Source organism: Parasteatoda tepidariorum, chromosome 2, assembly GCF_043381705.1.
Source record: "Parasteatoda tepidariorum isolate YZ-2023 chromosome 2, CAS_Ptep_4.0, whole genome shotgun sequence".
NCBI lineage: Eukaryota > Metazoa > Arthropoda > Arachnida > Araneae > Theridiidae > Parasteatoda > Parasteatoda tepidariorum.
This window is the reverse complement of record NC_092205.1, coordinates 95,887,376-95,906,503: the sequence shown is the minus strand read 5'-3', so window position 1 is coordinate 95,906,503 and position 19,128 is coordinate 95,887,376. Positions and strand designations below refer to the sequence as shown.

Here is a 19,128-nt window from a genome sequence, read left to right as displayed (position 1 = left end):
CGTACAGTTTATAAATAAAGTATATTATAGTTTTATATGCTAGTTTCCTTTCTAATTCACACTTCTATTTTATTTTTACTTTGAGCTAGATATATTGACTGGGCCGCAAAAATTTTCATCTCAGGCCGCGAGTTTGACACCCCTGATGTAGGGTATAGCGGGCAAATGTATAACGGGCAGTGGCACTTAACTAGAACTAGTATGTATTTTGAACATTAACCAAAGCGACTGTGTGATTGTCAACATTGACCGTTGGAAGTCAATAACCACCTGTTTCGGTCATTCACAGTTACAATATCATAACAACTATTGACAATGTATTCACTCTGTTCTTAAGGATATCAGAACTTGAAAGTTCGATTTGATTATATTGTGTGTGTATTACTCTACAAAACCATTAATAATTGGATAAAAACTAATAAAATGATAACTACTTTACGTTGCAAAAAAATCACGGTTAGATTCATTATACTTAGTATTTCGAAAGAAAATATAAGTGTATGAGCTTATTTTCATTGTGTAGAATAAATATCGAACTTCATCTAGGTCAGGGGTAGGCAACGCGGCGCCCGCGGGCGCCATGGCGCCCTCGATCGATTTTTAATCCGCCCTCGCTGGACTAATGTAAATGTTTAATAGCCAGAGCGATTTACTTAACTCTTGTCAAACGGCGATATACAGCAAGTAGTCAGCTGAGTTTAGGATTGTGCATGATTATCTGCAAAATATGCGCCCTCGGTGATTTTCAAATTTAGTATTGCGCCCTTAAGGACAAACAGGTTGCCGACCCCTGATCTAGGTGATGATCAGAAATAAACACAAATGATGACGAGTTAACAACATAATATCTTGAAGTCAGACTATTTGGGGGTTCTATCTTAAGTTAATATCTTAAACTCTGTCTGCTGGATCTTAAAGTTATAAAAAATTTTATAATTTTAAAACACGTCAAGAGCCATTATGCCTCTATCACACGAGAGAAAAATAAGTGCAACCGTAAGTGTAACTTCAATTATATCTGCAACTCTAAAGGCAATTCCTCCGATCGGAGTTGATAATAGGGTTGCTTAATTACACGAACGGTTGCTCGTAACTGGGTTACCATATTTTGTTATTTATCTTTACTTTTGGCTTCCTACCTCTCTCAAACAATTTTCCCCAAAAAAAAACTTTTTTCGTACTTCTGCCAACGTCCATTCTCATCAAGTATCCCAACTAAGGGACAAAATTAACAGTCGCAACCGGACACAGAGCAACTGAATATAAAAAATGGTGATCAAAAATTTGTTTGCAAATCAAAATGCATCCCTTGTGCTCGCAAACACACCTTATCTTGTATTATTATAATACACGGTATTATTTATTAATTCTTATATTATTTATAATACACGGGAAAATTTTAATCATTTTTGGAACACTCAGTTTCCCTTATGGTAGTTCAAAATATCAAAAGTGTATTTGGTTATCAAAGGTTTCAAAGTAAATTTCATTTCACTCTGTTTTCTTTTTTTTTTAATCCGTGACCGGTGATACTTGAAAGTATTCAAAGTATCAATATAATTTCATCATTATGATTACATATTATTTCAGATTCATTTTGTAAAGAATAAATTTTGCGTTTGTAAATAAACATAATTTCACGAAAATAAAACATTAATTTTATTTTTATTTGCAATTTTTAAACTTTACATAAACCTACTTGGAGTGGTCAAGGAAATTTTTCTTAATTTTAAGCATGAACCTCGCATTGTTTAGTGTACCATAGTCTAAGAAACGCTTCAAAAGAAATGCCTATTGATATCAATAATCTTTTTAGCTACTAAGAATTTTCAATGCTTGATAAAGTGGCCATGTGTTTTCGAAAGAAGCTCAATTAAAAATACTACTACTGGCCAATGGCAAGTACCAAAATTTCATAGTTTTGAGCTTATAGGTCTAAACACTATGGTCTTTTTATCCTTCATGATGCATATAATATCCTTATCTCTTGCTAAATTTGCTTTAATACTGTTTCTAAGTGTGTTCGGATTCGCCAAAGATCACCAACGGGTGTAAATATATTTTAAAGAATCTTTCTTTCCCTTGTTAAAAACAACTTGTTCTCATGTTATTTAGTAGTCTAAATTTACCCTCCATACATAATAACGAATGTAAAAACTGTTTCGTAGATTTTTAGTTTAATGCGCGAGATTTCAAAGATGATCTCAATAATTTCTGTTGACGGTAGTAAATTTCTCTTTTTCGATGTAGAAATCCTCTACTATCATCTACATACATATTTCTCTTACACGGTGACAAAAAAAGCTTTATTACAACTCACCGAATGGCAACGCTAGAAAATCGACCAATGATTGTCGCTAAAAATGTCACATGCCAAATCTAGCTGAGGTGGCTCAACATATAGCGCTTTTAAAAACGGAAACGGAAATAACCTGAGAGAGCATCAGCTGCGACGATCTCATACTATTAAGCTAGGCAGAAGTGAGTAATCTTTGTCGATAGATTTCTATTTTAATATTTTGCCGAAAGCGCTTTTTTTCACGAATTTATATATTACTAATTTATTTGACGATTTTGATTTATATCACGAATTTATTTGTTTTATTATTGTTATTAGTTATTCGTTGAAAAATGAGTCTAGGTCGTGCTGTTACGCTTTAAGATTTTATACTATAGAACATTTCTAATAGGTTTAACGAATTACATGTCATTTATTTGAATTCAAATTTATTTTAATGACTTAGTATTTACTAAAAAGAAGTAATTTTGAAGATGTAAAAGTTGTTATATGGATTTGAATGATTGTTTTGAATTCTTAGAATTTTGTGCATTTGCAATGTACCTAAGTTAGTAGCGAGCGAAGCAAACCATATAAGATTGCGTAGCAATTTTCGGGGGTTGGCGAGCAGGGGGCGTATATCACTAGCTTACTTTCATTATTTGGAAAACCGGGGGGAAATTTATACTCAAAAAACCAAATCCGTACTTTACCAACACAACTGGAGATTTTAACTAAATATTTTGTTGTACAAACACTGATATTATATTCTAGTGCGGAAAGAAAGAGAAACAATCGCCATGTAACTTTTAAGAATTTTCGACATATATAGCCAATGACTAAATTTTCGCATACTGGGGCTCAATCTTTATGGATCGAAAACCAAGCCTTTATGCTAATTAATTAATGTAAACGATAATTTAACCCCTTAGTGATTGGTTAATTTTCAAGAAAAAGGTCATAAAAGTGCCTATTTTTTTATTAGTGCTATTTGATTAGTGCGTACATCAAGTTTAAAATAAACTTTCTATCTACAATTACCTTAAAAATATCCTGGTACTGTCATCTGGTGTGTAAAATGAGAAGAAAAAAAATTTTCCGAGCAAAAGAAATTAATTAGTTTTATTCTTATTGTCGCGCTCCTACTGAACACTCCAGCCCGGAAATATCACTGGAGCGAGAAATAGAGGGCGAAACCTCATCCCGTCATTTTCAAGGGGGTTTTAAGTTACAAAATGAACCAACACAATTAAGTTACAAATGAAACACAAAAATCTACCTACTCTGAATAAATATACATTTTTTGACGGATTTCAATTTTTGACCTTCAAAATATAGAGACTAGTCCCGATCCGGAAAATATGGTCCAAATTGTTTACGCAGGAGAGCGATCGAAATTTTGGAACCCTTAATGGTAATTTCTTGTGTATCTCGCTATTTCAATAAAGTCGTATTTTTAAATTTTTATTTTGCAAGAACTATTCAGCCGATTATCTTATTATCTGCAAACTTCAGATTTTTTTTCATTTGAAATTACATAGATTAAAAGGCAATAAAAATTTGTAGAGATAATAATTTAATTTTTTCTTCAATAACAAATAATAATATTTTGGCATTAAATTATGTTTTTTAAACTTAGCTTTATAACAATGAGCAAAACTTTTGAATTCGTTTCATTAGTTCCAAAGACAAGGTGAACACGCACAAATATATAATAATGTAATGGATATTCTCTAAACATGTATTGTAAGTGAACTCTTTCAAAAATATTCATGATTTCTGAAAATATTGTTTTCTTTGAAATATTGTTGCAAACTTGAAATTAAAAAGAAAAAGATCAGATTACTAAAATAATTAGACTAGTTCTTTACGTCACATTGAAGACAAAAGGTACAACGAATTCAATTTGTTTATTTCGTTATTTGTTTCGATTTAGGTTACGGATGTTTTCATGATTTATTAACTTTAGACGTAGTATAATGTACATCTTTACTTTAAAATTGTATCTCATTTATCACTAATCCAAATTTGTTTAAAAACTGCAATACATCAAAAAACTGTTACTATAACAACTAATACCTAAAAAAAATTGAGGGCGAAATATCTTTCCAAATTTGGTGCTGAAAAAACGATAATTGATAAAGCTTACAATAATTTGCAGATTATTGGTCATAATGGATACATATTTTTCAGAGCTCCGAAAATTTGATGAATACGTACGCACGTATTGTATTATTAATATTTCAATATAATTATGTATATTGTGCTTACAAGCAACGTTACCGCATTCACTGTATATGTATATATACGAATCAAAAATTGCACGTACATGCATGCGTACATTCTATGTACATAAAAATATGTATCCCCATACATACTTACATAATGTATTTGCATGTAGTATGGAACTGTAATTACTTGTAATCGTGTGATGTGATTACAAGTAATCACAATTACTTGTAATCAAGATTACATGTAATCATGATTACATGTAATCATATATTTTGATAACTTGCAATCATGATTACCCGTAATCATTTTTGTTGTGATTACGTGCAATCGCAATTACTTGGAATCATGATAAAAATTATAATCAAAATTTTGATTACAGCTGTAATAAAGATTACAAGTAATTGATTACTGTAATCAAAAAATGTAATTGATTACATTTTTGTCCAACTCTGTTTTATACGAGGGTTGTAAATTAAATAGTGGCAACTTAACCTTGAAACTCACAGAAGGGCGGGCATGCGCAAATTAGATATGGGAACGGTGAGGTGGCGCTGTTCTCGATGTGTAGAGTGCAAAAAAAAGTCGATTTGCTTAGAAGGGTAGTTGTTGTGTGGCGTTAAAGTTAGGAGTTTCGTTTCCATCGCTCTAAAGCATGTTCTCAAAAGGTGATCAGCTGTCGTGGCTTAAAATCGAGGTAGCCCGTGACAAAAATGCGACAGAATACTATCGAGGATTAGTGGAAGCCTGTGGAGCAAATGTTTTACCGTATAGGACAGTAGCACGATGGGTTCAAGCATCTCGTCTTTTTTCGTCATTAAGCCTTTTCACAACATGCTTTAGAGCGGTGGAAACGAAACTCCTCATTTTAACGCCACGCAACAACTACCCTTCTAAGCAAATCGACTGTTTTTTGCACTCTACACATCGACAACAGCGCCACCTCACCGCTCCCATACCCTATTTGCGCATGCCCGCCCTTCTGTGAGTTTCAAGATTAAATTGCCACTATTTAATTTACAACCCTCGTAGTAATTGTTTATGCGCTGTAAACCTTTCCCTCTGCTTTTTAAAGGACTTGGGACCTTCCAGAACTTTCAGTTAATTCTGGGTAGCATTAAAAGGTTTTTTTTTTTTTCTATTTTTTTTTTCTTTTTTTTTTCTTTTTGTTCTTGTACATATTTATTTGCTTTTTTTTATTCTATTCTCTTTTTTCTCATTTCTTTTTTATTCTTCTTGCATTTTAACTTTTTTTTATTCTATTTTTTCTAAATCTGTTTTTTTATTATTACTTCCTTTTTAATACTGTTTTTTTTTTTTTAATTTCTTTTTCTTGAATACTTATAAACAATTTTTATTTGCTTTTTGATTATAATCGTTTCTCTTCAATTCAGCTATTATTGTATATACTTAATTTATTTGAGTACCTTCATTGTTTCAAATTTATATTTCATTGAATATTCAATCATCTAATAATGCGTAACAAAGTTCCAAAAATTAATCCAACCATAATCCGTAATCCAATTCGAAAATCGAATATCCGAGTCCATAATTCCGTCATGTTTAAAAAATATACATTCTTTAAAACAAGCACTAACGGTCCTTTTTCTTTGATTTTTGCTTCCTCTTAAACAAGTTCTTAAAAAACGATCGAACGCTAAGCTTCTTTTTCAAGACCTTGTCTATTTTCATTTCATCACCGATTTCATTAACCATATCATGGACCATGCTAAAAAGATAATTAAAAACATTGAGTATTATGAATTTTCNCAAGCCATTACTTTTTTCATTTATCATAGTTTAGTCATACTTTGGGATAGGAGACACTTAGAACTCTGGGACAAGAGAGTTCTAAGTAATTGATAAATAAATTTTAAAGAATTCTTTTAAAAAACGAATTATTTTAAAGAATTAAATAATATTATAATGCTCACAAGAACTCTTAAAACAATATTTCAATTTATTTTCATATTAAAATATTCAATGCAAGCAATCGAAACATGCCAGAGCAAACACTTGAAATTTTATATGAAATTGAAATTTCATACAAAATTTCATTTAATTTCGCTCCCTATTTCTGGAGTTATCTTTAAAAAAGTGTTCGTTCCTTGACTTTTGGATAGGAATGTTATTACCTTTGAAATTTAAATTTTAACGAATAAATTCTGTTAAGGAATAAAATAATACTTTAATGAACACAAAAACTCTAAAGATAGACTTTTCAGTTTATTTTCATATCAAAATATTCGATACAAGCAATTAAAATATTTCTGTGCAGACAACTTAATTCATCGAAAACAGTTTAAATTTTATATGAAATTTAATCTTCATATAAAATTGCAGTTGATTTGGTTCACTCTTTCTTGAGTTATCCTCAAAAAAAAAGTGTCTGTTCTTTGATTTTTGGACAGCGGTATTTATAGTATTGAAAAATAATTTTTAAAGAATTAATTCACTTAAAGAATGAATATTTTAATTCCCACAAAAACTCTAGAGAAAAATATTTCAGTTTATTTTTACTTCGAAATATTCAATGCAAACAATCGTTATATATGTTGAATTTAATTTTAAAAAATACTTCAAAACTTAATCATTAATCTCACTTCCCGTGTTTGCGACAAAAGCAAATGAACTCAAAGGAAAAAAATAACTTTATTTATTCATCGTTGATTTGCGTTTTGTATTAGACGATTTATATCAAAACATATTTTTTAAAAAAAAATTTGTGCAACACAAAACACAAAAGAGAAAAATTTATGTTTGAAGAAGACTCCTTTGAGTCAAACTTTTCTAACAATAGAAACAGCCTTGTCTGAGCAAATATTTATCTCAAAACGTTTTTCAAGGTAAAAAGCTTTTCTTCTACATGCCTAATAACTGTGTAAAATTACTAAAAATGTTGAAAATAAATATTTATTCCAGTAATGTTATCTTTTGTTTACCCAATAGTGCAAATATCAGGATTTTAAATCTTTGATATGAATTTGACACGTTTTAATGTGTTAAAATAAAATATTAGCTCTTAAAATATCACTTTACTTTGCTGTTCCAAAAACAAGGTCCTTATTTTTTAAACATGTTTTAATAAGATCTTTTTCTGTCATATGTCCTTAATCTGTTTTATGTATAACCCTTTTAACATATTAGTAAGAACCACTCCTGCCTGGATTACAGCTTTAATTTACACACGGAGAAAAAATTCGGGTAAATTTATCGCACTTTATGGTAATGACATTTTTTGGGGTAAAAATCAAAGATAGAAATTAAAATATACGATATTTAAACCATTCATATAGTAACTTTTCCTGTCATGTAATAACAATGTATTGAAAATTCTAATTCTGAAAATTATAGTTATAATTACCACTCATTTAGCAACAAATACAAAACTAACTCTTATGCTATGTTCTAAACTGCCATGACAAAATTACTATACTTTATCACATTTACCAACCTTTTTCACATGTTATGAAACAATATTCCATTGTTAATTTCACTAAAATCATTACCAAAGTGATTTAGTAAAGATTTTTGAAAAATTTTGGTAAAAATTTTTGGAAAAAAAGGTTTTTGATATTCCCAAAGAGCCAGAAACACTGTATATTTTACTATGTTTTGGTAGTTTCGTCCATATCTTTTCTCAGTGCATTGATTCATTAAATTTTGACCCCCTCAAATGTGCAAATATGCAAAATAATAATGCAAAAGAAAGTCTTCTGCCTAGCTTTCTTACTTATTTCTTGGTCCTACAACCGTTGAAGGATCTTGACCTTTCTTGCGACGCATCTCCAAACTTTCCTAGTTTTCTTTTTATTATTTGTGACTTTCATGACTCTGGGATCTCGTTTAACCTCATCTAACCACTAGTTTTTTAATCTTCCTACCTTTCTCAAACAATTTTCTCAAAAAAAAACTTTTTTCGTACTTCTGCCAACGTCCATTCTCATCAAGTATCCCAACTATGGGACAAAATTAACTGTCGGCCACAGAGCAACTGAATATAAAAAATGGTGATCAAAAATTTGTTTGCAAATCAAAATGAATCCCTTGTGCTCGAAAACACTCCTTATCAAATTTTTGTATTATTTAAAATACACGGGAAAATTGTACTCATTTTTGGAACATTCAGTTTCCTTTATGGTAGTTCAAAATATCAAAAGGGTTGTATTTGGTTATCAAAGGTTTCTAAGTAAATTTCATTTCATTCTGTTCTCCTTCTTTTTAATCCATGATCGATGATATTTGAAAGTAATCTAATCAATATAATTTTATCATTATGATTACATATTATTTCAGATTCATTTTGTAAAGAATAAATTTTGCATTTGTAAATGAACATAATTTCACGAAAATAAAACATTAATTTTATTTTTATATACTATTTTTAAACTTTACATAAACCTACTTGGAGTGGTCAAGAAAATTTTTCTTAATTTTAAGCATGAACCTCGCAGTGTTTAGTGTACCATAGTTTAAGAAACACTTCCAAAGAAATGCCTATTGATATCAATAATCTTTTTAGTTACTAAGAATTTTCAATGCTTGATAAAGTGGCCATGTGATTTCGAAAGAAGCTCAATTAAAAATACTACTACTGGCCAATGGCAAGTACCAAATTTTCATAGCTTTGAGCTTATAGGTCTAAACACTATGGTCTTTTTATCCTTTATGATGCATATAATATCCTTATCTTTTGCTAAATTTGCTCTAATTCTATTTCTAAGTGTGTTCGGATTCACCAAAGATCCCCAACGGGTGTAAATATATTTTAAAGAATCTTTCTTTCCCTTGTTAAAAACAACTTGTTCTCGTGTTATTTAGTAGTCTAAACTTACCTTCCATACATAATAACGAATGTAAAAATTGTAGATTTTTAGTTTAATGCGCGAGATTTCAAAGATGATCTCAATAGTTTCTGTTGACGTTAGAAAATTTCTCTTTTTCGATGTAGAAATCCTCTACTATCATTTACTTTTATTATTTGGAAAACCGGGGGGAAATTTATACTCAACAAAACCAAATCCGTACTTTACCAACACAACTGGAGATTTTAACTAAATATTTTGTTGTACAAACACTGATATTATATTCTAGTGCGGAAAGGAAGAGAAACAGTCTCCATGTAACATCCAAAAACTGTTACTATAACAACTAATACCCTAAAAAAATTGAGGGCGTAATATCTTTGTGCTGAAAAAACGATAATTGATAAAGCTTACTATAATTTGCAGATTATTGGTCATAATGGATATATATTTTTCAGAGCTCCGAAAATTTGATAAATACGTACGTACGTATTGTATTATTTATACTTCAATATAATTATGTATATTGTGCTTACAAACAACGTTTCCTCATTCACTGTATATGTATATATACGAATCACAAATTGTACGTACATGCATGCGTACATTCTATGTACATAAAAATATGTATCCCAATACATACTTACATAATGTATCTGCATATAGTATGGAACTGTAATTACTTGTAATCGTGTAATATGATTACAAGTAATCACAATTACTTGCTATCAAGATTACATGTAATCATGATTACATGTAATCATATATTTTGATAACTAGCAATCATGATTACCCGTAATCGTTTTTGTTGTGATTACTTGCAATCGCAATTACTTGGTATCATGATTACAGTTATAATCAAAATTTTGATTTACAGCTGTAATCAAGATTACAAGTAATTGATTACTGTAATCAATATTGTAATCATGATTACAGCTGTAATCATGATTACAATTAATTGATTACTTTAATCAAAAAATGTAATTGATTGCATTTTTGTCCAACTCTGTTTTATAGTAATTGTTTATGCTGTAAACCTTTCCCTCTGCCTTTTAAAGGACTTGGGACCTTCCAGAACTTTCAGTTAATTCTGGGTAGCATTAAAAGGTTNTTTTTTTTTTTTTTTGTACTTATTTATTTACTTTTTTTCTTTTTTTTTATTCTATTCTCTTTTTTTTTCTTTTTTTTTAAATCTGTTTTTTTATTATTATTTCCTTTTTAATACTGTTTTTTTTTTTAATTTCTTTTTCTTGAATATTTATAAAAAATTTAATTTGCTTTTTTGCTTTTTGATTATAATCGTTTCTCTTCAATTCAGCTGTTATTGTATATACTTAATTTTTTTTAATTACCTTCATTGTTTCAAATTTATATTTCATTAAATATTCAATCATCTAATAATGCGTAACAAAGTTCCAACCATAATCCGTAATCCAATTCGAAAATCCAATATCCGAGTCCATAATTCCGTCACGTTTAAAAAATATCCATTCTTTAAAACAAGCACTAACGGTCCTTTTTCTTTGATTTTTGCTTCCTCTTAAACAAGTTCTTAAAAAACGATCTAACGCTAAGCTTCTTAGTGTTCTTTTTCAAGACCTTGTCTATTTTCATTTCATCACCAATTTCATTAACCATATCATGGACCATGCTAAAAAGATAATTAAAAACATTGAGTATTATGAATTTTCCTTTCAAAGCGATTTGATGTGCTATAATTTTCTCTCGCTAATAAAAAATAAATTCAAAATTGTATTGCATTTGGTTAAGGAAGTTGTACATTTAAAATTCGATTTCTCAGAAACTATTCGACAGATTTCATTCAAATGTTGTATTTTGCCATTCAAAAGTACAATCTTTGCAAATACAATACAAATAAGTACATTTTTTAACAAAAATAAATTTTATGTCATTTTATTCAAAAATTTTCTACTATTATTAACAAAATAATAAATAGTTCTTAAAAATTATTTTCTGAATGAAATCTTTAAATAAACGAATTTCATAATTTTGTGCAAATATATATTTAATTTATTAAAAATTTTCTCAAAAAATGGAAAAATACGACTAAAACTAAAATGACTATTGACAAACTATTGGGACCAAATATTTCCCAGATTGCGGCTATCCCTTGTGTTTTAAATCATCAGAAATCCGAATCTGCCTTAATAAAGCATATATTTATTCAAAGAAAATGTGTTTTCGTATTTGATTTCTTATTTTAAATTTGATTAAATAGCTTATTTTAAGTCCCTTCCGCGAAATAATAAGATTGAGTCCAAATATGATAATTAGATTAAAATTTAAGGGCTTTTCATTTTACACAATATCAGGAATGAATAATTAAACTAAAGAGAAATAAAAACGCTATGGAAAACTAACAATTCCCTATTAAGCAAGGTGGTAATGATAAAGTCACAACCTGTGTTTTAGTACCAGAAGGAAGATTTAGATTAGAAAAAATTCGAAGATTTATCAAGCAACGAAAATAGTTTTTAATGATTTCAGTGCCACCTATTGTGTAGAGATGCAATAAATTTCGATTGAATTTTTGTCTTAATTGCAATTTTTTGAGATCATTGATGTACTTATTTCTTTAACATCTTTTTTGGCAAATACTTTAAAAATATATTAAGATCACAGAATACTCTTTGCACAGGAAAAAGGACTTTTTCAAAAAACAGTTTATTGAAAATAAAAATAAAAAAATTTAAAAAAAAATCATAATTCAGAAATATACAAGTCTTTCTAGAATATGTTTCAGAGAACCTAAGAAGAAAAATAAAGCAAGAGGATTAGAAATACTTGAAAAATATTTTAAACATGTTTTTATCTTTTAAAATTACCCATTTAAAATAGATCAGTTTCAAAAAAAGTTTTTTGAGATTTTGAAGATGCTGAATGAAAAAAAGAGAATATATCTTTTATACCCATATATAAAAGAAATATATATTCATGCATAAAGAATTTTGAAACTACATGAACTAACTCTATATTTGAAAAAAAAATACATGTCTTTTGTAACCTTTTGATCTGTTTTTTTTTAAATTAATCATCGTGGAGATTTATTTACGTTGATGTAAATTAAGATATGATGAATTTCGTTAAAAATTGTTTTCATTGAATATGAATTTAAGGTCTGGTTTCTTAGGACAAGTGCCTTATCTGAGCGTCAGCGGAAAGTTGACGTAGAGCTGACGCCAAAAAAATACCTTTTTGTTAGCTCAGAGTGAGCAGTCGGTTCAACGCAGACATTATTTCTCATTGCGCATGCGTTAATAACGTAAACAAATATTTATTTCGAATTTGTATTGATTTTGTTATTGTCGACCAGTGTTTTAGAGAACAAATAATGACTTTGTTCAAGAAAAAACACATTATAACTGAGTTAAATGAAGAGTGCTATGTTTAATGAAGAAGCTATGTTTAATGTCAAAATCAAAATCTTGGCTGATTTCAATGTGCTGTTGGATGTTGTACGCCATGGCTTCTGTGATTAACGTCACGTTGTAATCCAACTGCAGTTGAGTTGGACGGCAATTGTAGTTCAAGATGAGCGTTCAGACAATTTGTTTANGTTGGATGTTGTACGCCATGGCTTCTGTGGTTAACGTCACGTTGTAATCCAACTGCAGTTGAGTTAGTTGGACGGCAATTGTAGTTCAAGATGAGCGTTCGATGACGTATACTATCAAACTCACAAATGGACCAATCAGAGGTTAGCGCTGATTTCCAGCTGACGGCGTCCTGTCCTAAGAAACCAGGCCTTGAAACAAAGTTTATGGTGGTAGTATTAAAAAAAAGTAAGAAGTGTATTGGAAGCATTAAAAACAACTTTTAAATACCTCATTTTAATCTCGGATTCATCACTGGGGGCCTTTTCTTCCATCAAAAGTGAAGAACGACGGCCATCCACTTCCACATCACGTTCTTCATATTTTTCCTCAACATGAAACATTCCATCGTCCGCTAATGACTCGTATGACTCTCCTCTATAGAGTCGTTTAATCCGTTTGTACTCCCGAAAAATGTAATCGGTGTTTGTCAATATATTTACCAACTCTTCGTCATAACTTTCGTCATTTATCTGAACAACAGACTCACTTTTGGAATCTGAATCCCCATCGGACTGAATATTTATCAGTTCCGTCATCATTTCTGAACATGCAAACGTAATATGCATATTTGGAAGACTGTGAGATCGTATATGTTTATCAGGCTTCCACTCATAAACGTCTTCCAACTCTTCATTAATACCACAACCATTCTTAACAATACACTTGTTAGCAAGACGACGGAGTCTCAAATACCATTCCTCGTAATAAAGTTGGTCCATTCGATCTTTCTTTGCAAGATCACAATTATCCGAATCGTCATTCTTGGCGATGTCTATTGTCGCCTTTCTATTTTTTTTCTTAGCTGTAAAACAAAATAACCAATATTTACCTTATAATGTATATTATATACTTGTTACGAAATCGCGTAAAATTTGAATAAACGGGGGAAAAATTAAAGCATTTCCGACTAAAAATTCTGATTCCCTTGAAGTAAGTCCATGGATTTTTATTAGCAATTTTACTTTAAATAAAGTTTAGTAAAGTAATCTAAATCATGGTTGGAAAAAAGTTTTATTGAAAAATAAAATTAAAGGAAATTTGATTAAGCAGTTAAGCATTCTATTAATTTGTTACGTATTTCTTTCTCTTGACTTTTTTCATTTTATTCTTCATCTGCGCATTGTAATAGAGGGCGTTGTTTTCTTTAGTTTTTCTTTTCATTCTGCTTGCTTGTGAAATCGATGTTTGACCTGTGACTATGTGAGTTTTTATTTTTCTGATGATTTTGTTTGAGTTTCTTTTCTTAATTTGTTATTTGTATTGCATGTTTTTTTCCTGCTCTTCAATACAAAACCATCGGGGTACTGAGGGAGTTAATTTAAGCATTTGCTTCTCCCTCAATTAGAAATGGTTTTGTTTTTATGGCTACCGAGGAGGCCGGTACCCCCTGAAGACATCGGCTTCAGTGGTCATATTTTTATTTTTATTTCCTTCGTTTTCTTTATTGTTACTTTTTTCTGAAATTTCTGCTGCTTTTTAGCGCGTTTTTTTCAAAGAAGTTTTTTCTATTTTGAATTAAAAATATTTGTGTTTTCTTTTAGTACTTTATTATAGCGAATCACAGTATAATTACTATTTAGTGCATAATATTAATGTTGGATTTTATGAATTTTACTAATAATTTAAATCGGACTTTATGAAAATTGTAAAAACAGGCGTAGTTCCAAGCCAACAATTATTTATTTAAAATACAAAAAAAATAAAAATTGGAGCTTGTATTCTACTATAATTGAAAACCTTTGAGAAATTTTGGTACGTTCTTTTAATGAAATTATACAAATTTCTAAATAGAAAAAAAAATTGTGGAAAAATAACTACATAATGAGAATTGGAGATACTATTTTCAACGGACAAATATTATTGTACGTGCGCAATCGAAATAATTTTCAAAATAAATATAATGAAATTTAAAGCATGTACTTGGCATAAAACAACTATCCAAGTTAACAAATACTTAGCAATACAAATAATATAGGTTTAAAGCTTTTTGTCATTAAAATAGTTGAACTCTAAATAAAGTAAATATTTACTAATATTAGTAATCATCAACTTTTGTAAATTAAATGTTTACAAATATAGATTGTAAAAGTCAGTTAAAAACTGAGATTAAATAAGATTAGCATTCAATATCATATTAATCACATAAATCATTTTTTAGAAATTTTTTTAAATTTTCATAACGCTTTGATAGCTCAATAAACTTATTCGTGAAATATTATTGAAAATCTAAAATGTAAATATTTTATAAATTGTTAATGCTTACGTTTACAAAACCCCAACAACATCAACCAGTTTCTAATGAAACCAAGCATTTTTTCCACTTTTTAATCACTCTAAAAGTTCAAGCTCAAACGTTAAAGTATAACTCACAAGCTCAAAAATTAGAATGAATTTTTTTTTCAAAAATGAAACACTTATTGATGTTTTCAATTGTTGAATTCTTAAAATTATAAATGGAACAATATATTGTTAAGCAACACAAAGTCACTTAAATAACGATTTTTGCTTGAAATTTGTCAAAATGAAATTTAAGACTATCTAATTGTTGTAAAAATACAACAAAAAAGTTTTCAAAACTGTTTGTTAGCGATCAGGGCGTAATTTGAATTGGTATTTCTCATTGATTTACAAAAATCTTTTTTTAATGTGCATAAATTAATCCAGAACTTTTAAAAAAGTGTCAAATACAATCTTCTGCACATGGAAATATTTGCAGTGATTTTTTTTAATTAACAATGTCTATGGAACCTATTAAAAAATCATCAATGCAATAATCAAATAATATTATCACTGACAATTTAAGTTATGTTGGTTTCATATAAAGCCAAAATTACTACCATTCTTGCTAAGTTACACTTATTTCTGACGAATTAAATAATTATAATGATTTTAATAAAGTATGGTAATTTAGTGATACAATTAAAAATCATTACTACAATCCCATTCAAGTAACATACTTACAAATTATTTAATAAATTGTAATTCAAATAATTTTAATAAATTTTCTTTTAATTCCGAAATTTTGGAACCAAATTTATTTAACTGAGATGTAAAATTATGTGAATAAATTTAATGAATTTTATGAATTTTAAGGAATCATTTTAATACACTTCTATTTCAGGTGCATTCACTAAAAGTCTTTTTGTAATAAGGTTTTAAATCTTTTGACGCATAACTTTTATTGAACATTATTTTTTATACTTTTTTATTATTTTGTATTAATTTAGGTCAAAATCAGTGGAAAATACTATATTTTGCATTTTAATAATTTATGGTTATGAAATATAGCTTGAAACACAATTATCTTTTTCGACGTGAAATGGAAAATTTGCCAAACATGGCTCATTTCCAAATAATAATTTTTCAAATTTTTTATTCATTATTTGTTATTTCAAACAGTCATTCATCATTGAAATCACTTTAATTAACAAAATCAATTATTGTTAAATTTCTGATTGTGAATTTAAAAAAATATTTCAAATTACTTTTCTTGGGGGGATTTTAAATTTTAGTACAAATGAAATTCCGATAATCTAATAGTAACTAATCTGAAATTCTGATAATCTAACAATTAGAATCTTTTGTGTAATAAAAAAAATGCTAAAATATATATTTGCTTGTAATTAAAACGAAAGAAAATATATACAAGGTGATTCTATAAAGATGGGCAAAATTTCAGGAAGTGATAGTACACATCCAAGCAAAAAATTTTTATCAAAGAATACGTGGTCGAAAACAAAACGCAAAGGTGCTGGCGCATTTGGAAAGTTGTTTGATGCAAACGGGAAAGCTCCATTCCTGTTGCGAGTTATTATTTGTATGTTTGGGAAGAAGAAGAGCTCGTGTGCAAATTTGTCGTCACGATTCATACATAAAAGCTGCTGATTCGAATGCTATAATGTCTAAAAATATTAAAAATATAATTGGCATTTTGTGGGGACAGCTGAAGGCTCTTATGTATTAGACTCCCATTGAATCTGCAGAAGAACTTGTCTCCAAGCTTTTGCCGCTGCAAGGAAAGTTCGTGATATGCCTGGTGTGTTTCAGAATGGTCGCCTATCTTTTCTTCGCCGTTGTACTGCGTGCATAGCCGCTGCCGACCACTGTTTTGAGCATTTATTGTAATCACATGCCATTAAATTTGCATTTATAACTTAACTTCATCGTTCTTCGTGTGTTTCTGCCTCATATTAGAACACAAACTTTGACGCCCTCTAGCGGTTTTGCGTTCTGTTTTCGACCATGCATTCTTTGATAAAAATTGCTTGCTTGGGTGTGTACTATCACTTCCTAAAATTTTGCCCATCTTTTTAGAATCACCCTGTATAAAATGGGCACTATTGTCTTATTTGCATCAAAGGGTTATACGGTTATTCCATGAAGATGCATGACCAATAATCCGATATTTTGATTGTAACAACAGTCCGCTCTTTATTTCCATATAAAAAAAATCGCTCTTGCATTTGTCTTAATTCGAGTCATCTTTTTCCTTCGTTCTTATCATGACTCTGTGATATCATGCTGTCTATATATTTGTGCTATTTTTCTCATAAATACTTTACTTACTGCATTGTTTTGCAAGCATTAAATATCAATTCAGAATGAAAGCTTAAAATTACTGACATATCAGAATGGTTTAACAAGATCATGTTAAATTCTCAAATATACGATTCGGAACTTAACAGTAACAGCACGAAATTAAGACTTTCCCATAAATCATGAAATAGTATGAAAAGTTAAAATAAAAGACAGTTTGAGTTCAGCAGTCTATGGGGTGGCTGTTACAGGGAGACAAGCACCTTGCTTGTATAACTGAAAGAAAATTAAAATAATAAGAGCAACTTGCTGTAATCTGTGGATGGCTGTAGTTTGATTGTCAACGTGAAGCAACATAGGTCAGGATTTCAGTATTGGTAAAGTGTTTGATGATGTGGACTATTGATGCTTTGGATTATTGATGTAGACTATAGATGCTGGAATTGAAGACTATTATTTGGGCTGATAGTTGTGGTATGAGGCGTCGGAGGTGAAATGAGCGGCTATTGGTCTTAGTTTATCGTCTTTTTTATAGTTCTCGAAGTTAAAAATCTGATTGAAGTTGGCTGTGCTGCATTGTATGGCTTTGTCGTAGAAGTCTGCATTTGATTTGTGTATATATTCGGATAGAAACGGAATTTTGAGATCTTTATGGATATTTGAATTACGTATGAACCATCTGGCACGAAATTGAGACTAACTGTGTAAATTTTCATATAAAAACCGCTAAGTGTAACTGACAAATTCTGAGCTTGAGCCTGGCGTTAAAGGTCACGTGCCTTGCCGCGTGATATTTATTTTTTACTTTGTATTTTATACTTTGCCGGTTTCTCATTTGGCATTCTATAGAATGCCGAGGATAATGTGTGAAATATACATCGTTTCATACATTGCCTAGGCATTCTATAGAATGCCGGATATCAAGCTTTGCCGATAACATACATAAAAAAAAATTTATTTAAATCCGAATGAAATTTTAAATTGCAGAGGTTAGATGAAATTAAGTTCCTGTAAGCTCTTCAAAAATAACTTATTTATTTAAACTATAAAATAGAAAAAATGTTTTCATCATGCAGATGCCTTCATAACCGAATTCTTACTTTTCTTGTTGGCAAATTGTAGAGAATGTTTGTTTGTTTTTCCCTAGAGGGAAGACGACTTATGTTTTCTTGGACAGTGATGTGGTGTCTTTCAACTGTAATCCTAATGCAAGTGCCCCTGCACTGGAAAAAGAACCTTTAATAATCACTTTGAAGCATAAAAGAAAGGTAGTATTGTATTTTATACAGCATTTCGTTTTTTTAATTACATGTAAAAGAATTTTTCACGCATGTGTATTAAGAGACCACTTAAGAAGTAAAATAATAAGCATGTTTTAGGAGAAAAAATTTACGGAACATTGGGAAAAAATCGAAAATCTGAAGAAAAAAAAATCTTCTTGATTATTTAATAAATTAACTGATAAAAATAATTTTTCCAAACAGACACAAAAACAAAATAACGGCTATATTTATTTCAATTATACATTGAATAGCTAAATAGCTATTTCATTATAACTACCAAACGTTTTATGAGCAAATGAGCTATTGCGTCACAGTATTGCCATTGAAGCATGTGAACGGTTAATACATATATATATATATATATATATATATATATATAT

The 19,128-nt window shown here is 29.5% G+C and overlaps 1 protein-coding gene across 1 annotated transcript in view; it reads left to right on the top strand.

Moving 5' to 3' along the window:
* The window catches only part of LOC107444865 (uncharacterized), a gene marked incomplete in the record, with an annotated part of 88,239 nt that overhangs the window by 54,266 nt on the left and 14,845 nt on the right, over positions 1-19,128 (top strand). Inside the window, 1 exon segment of the mRNA XM_071177955.1 lies at positions 18,613-18,736. Within this exon segment, the coding sequence (XP_071034056.1) occupies positions 18,613-18,736 (124 nt within the window).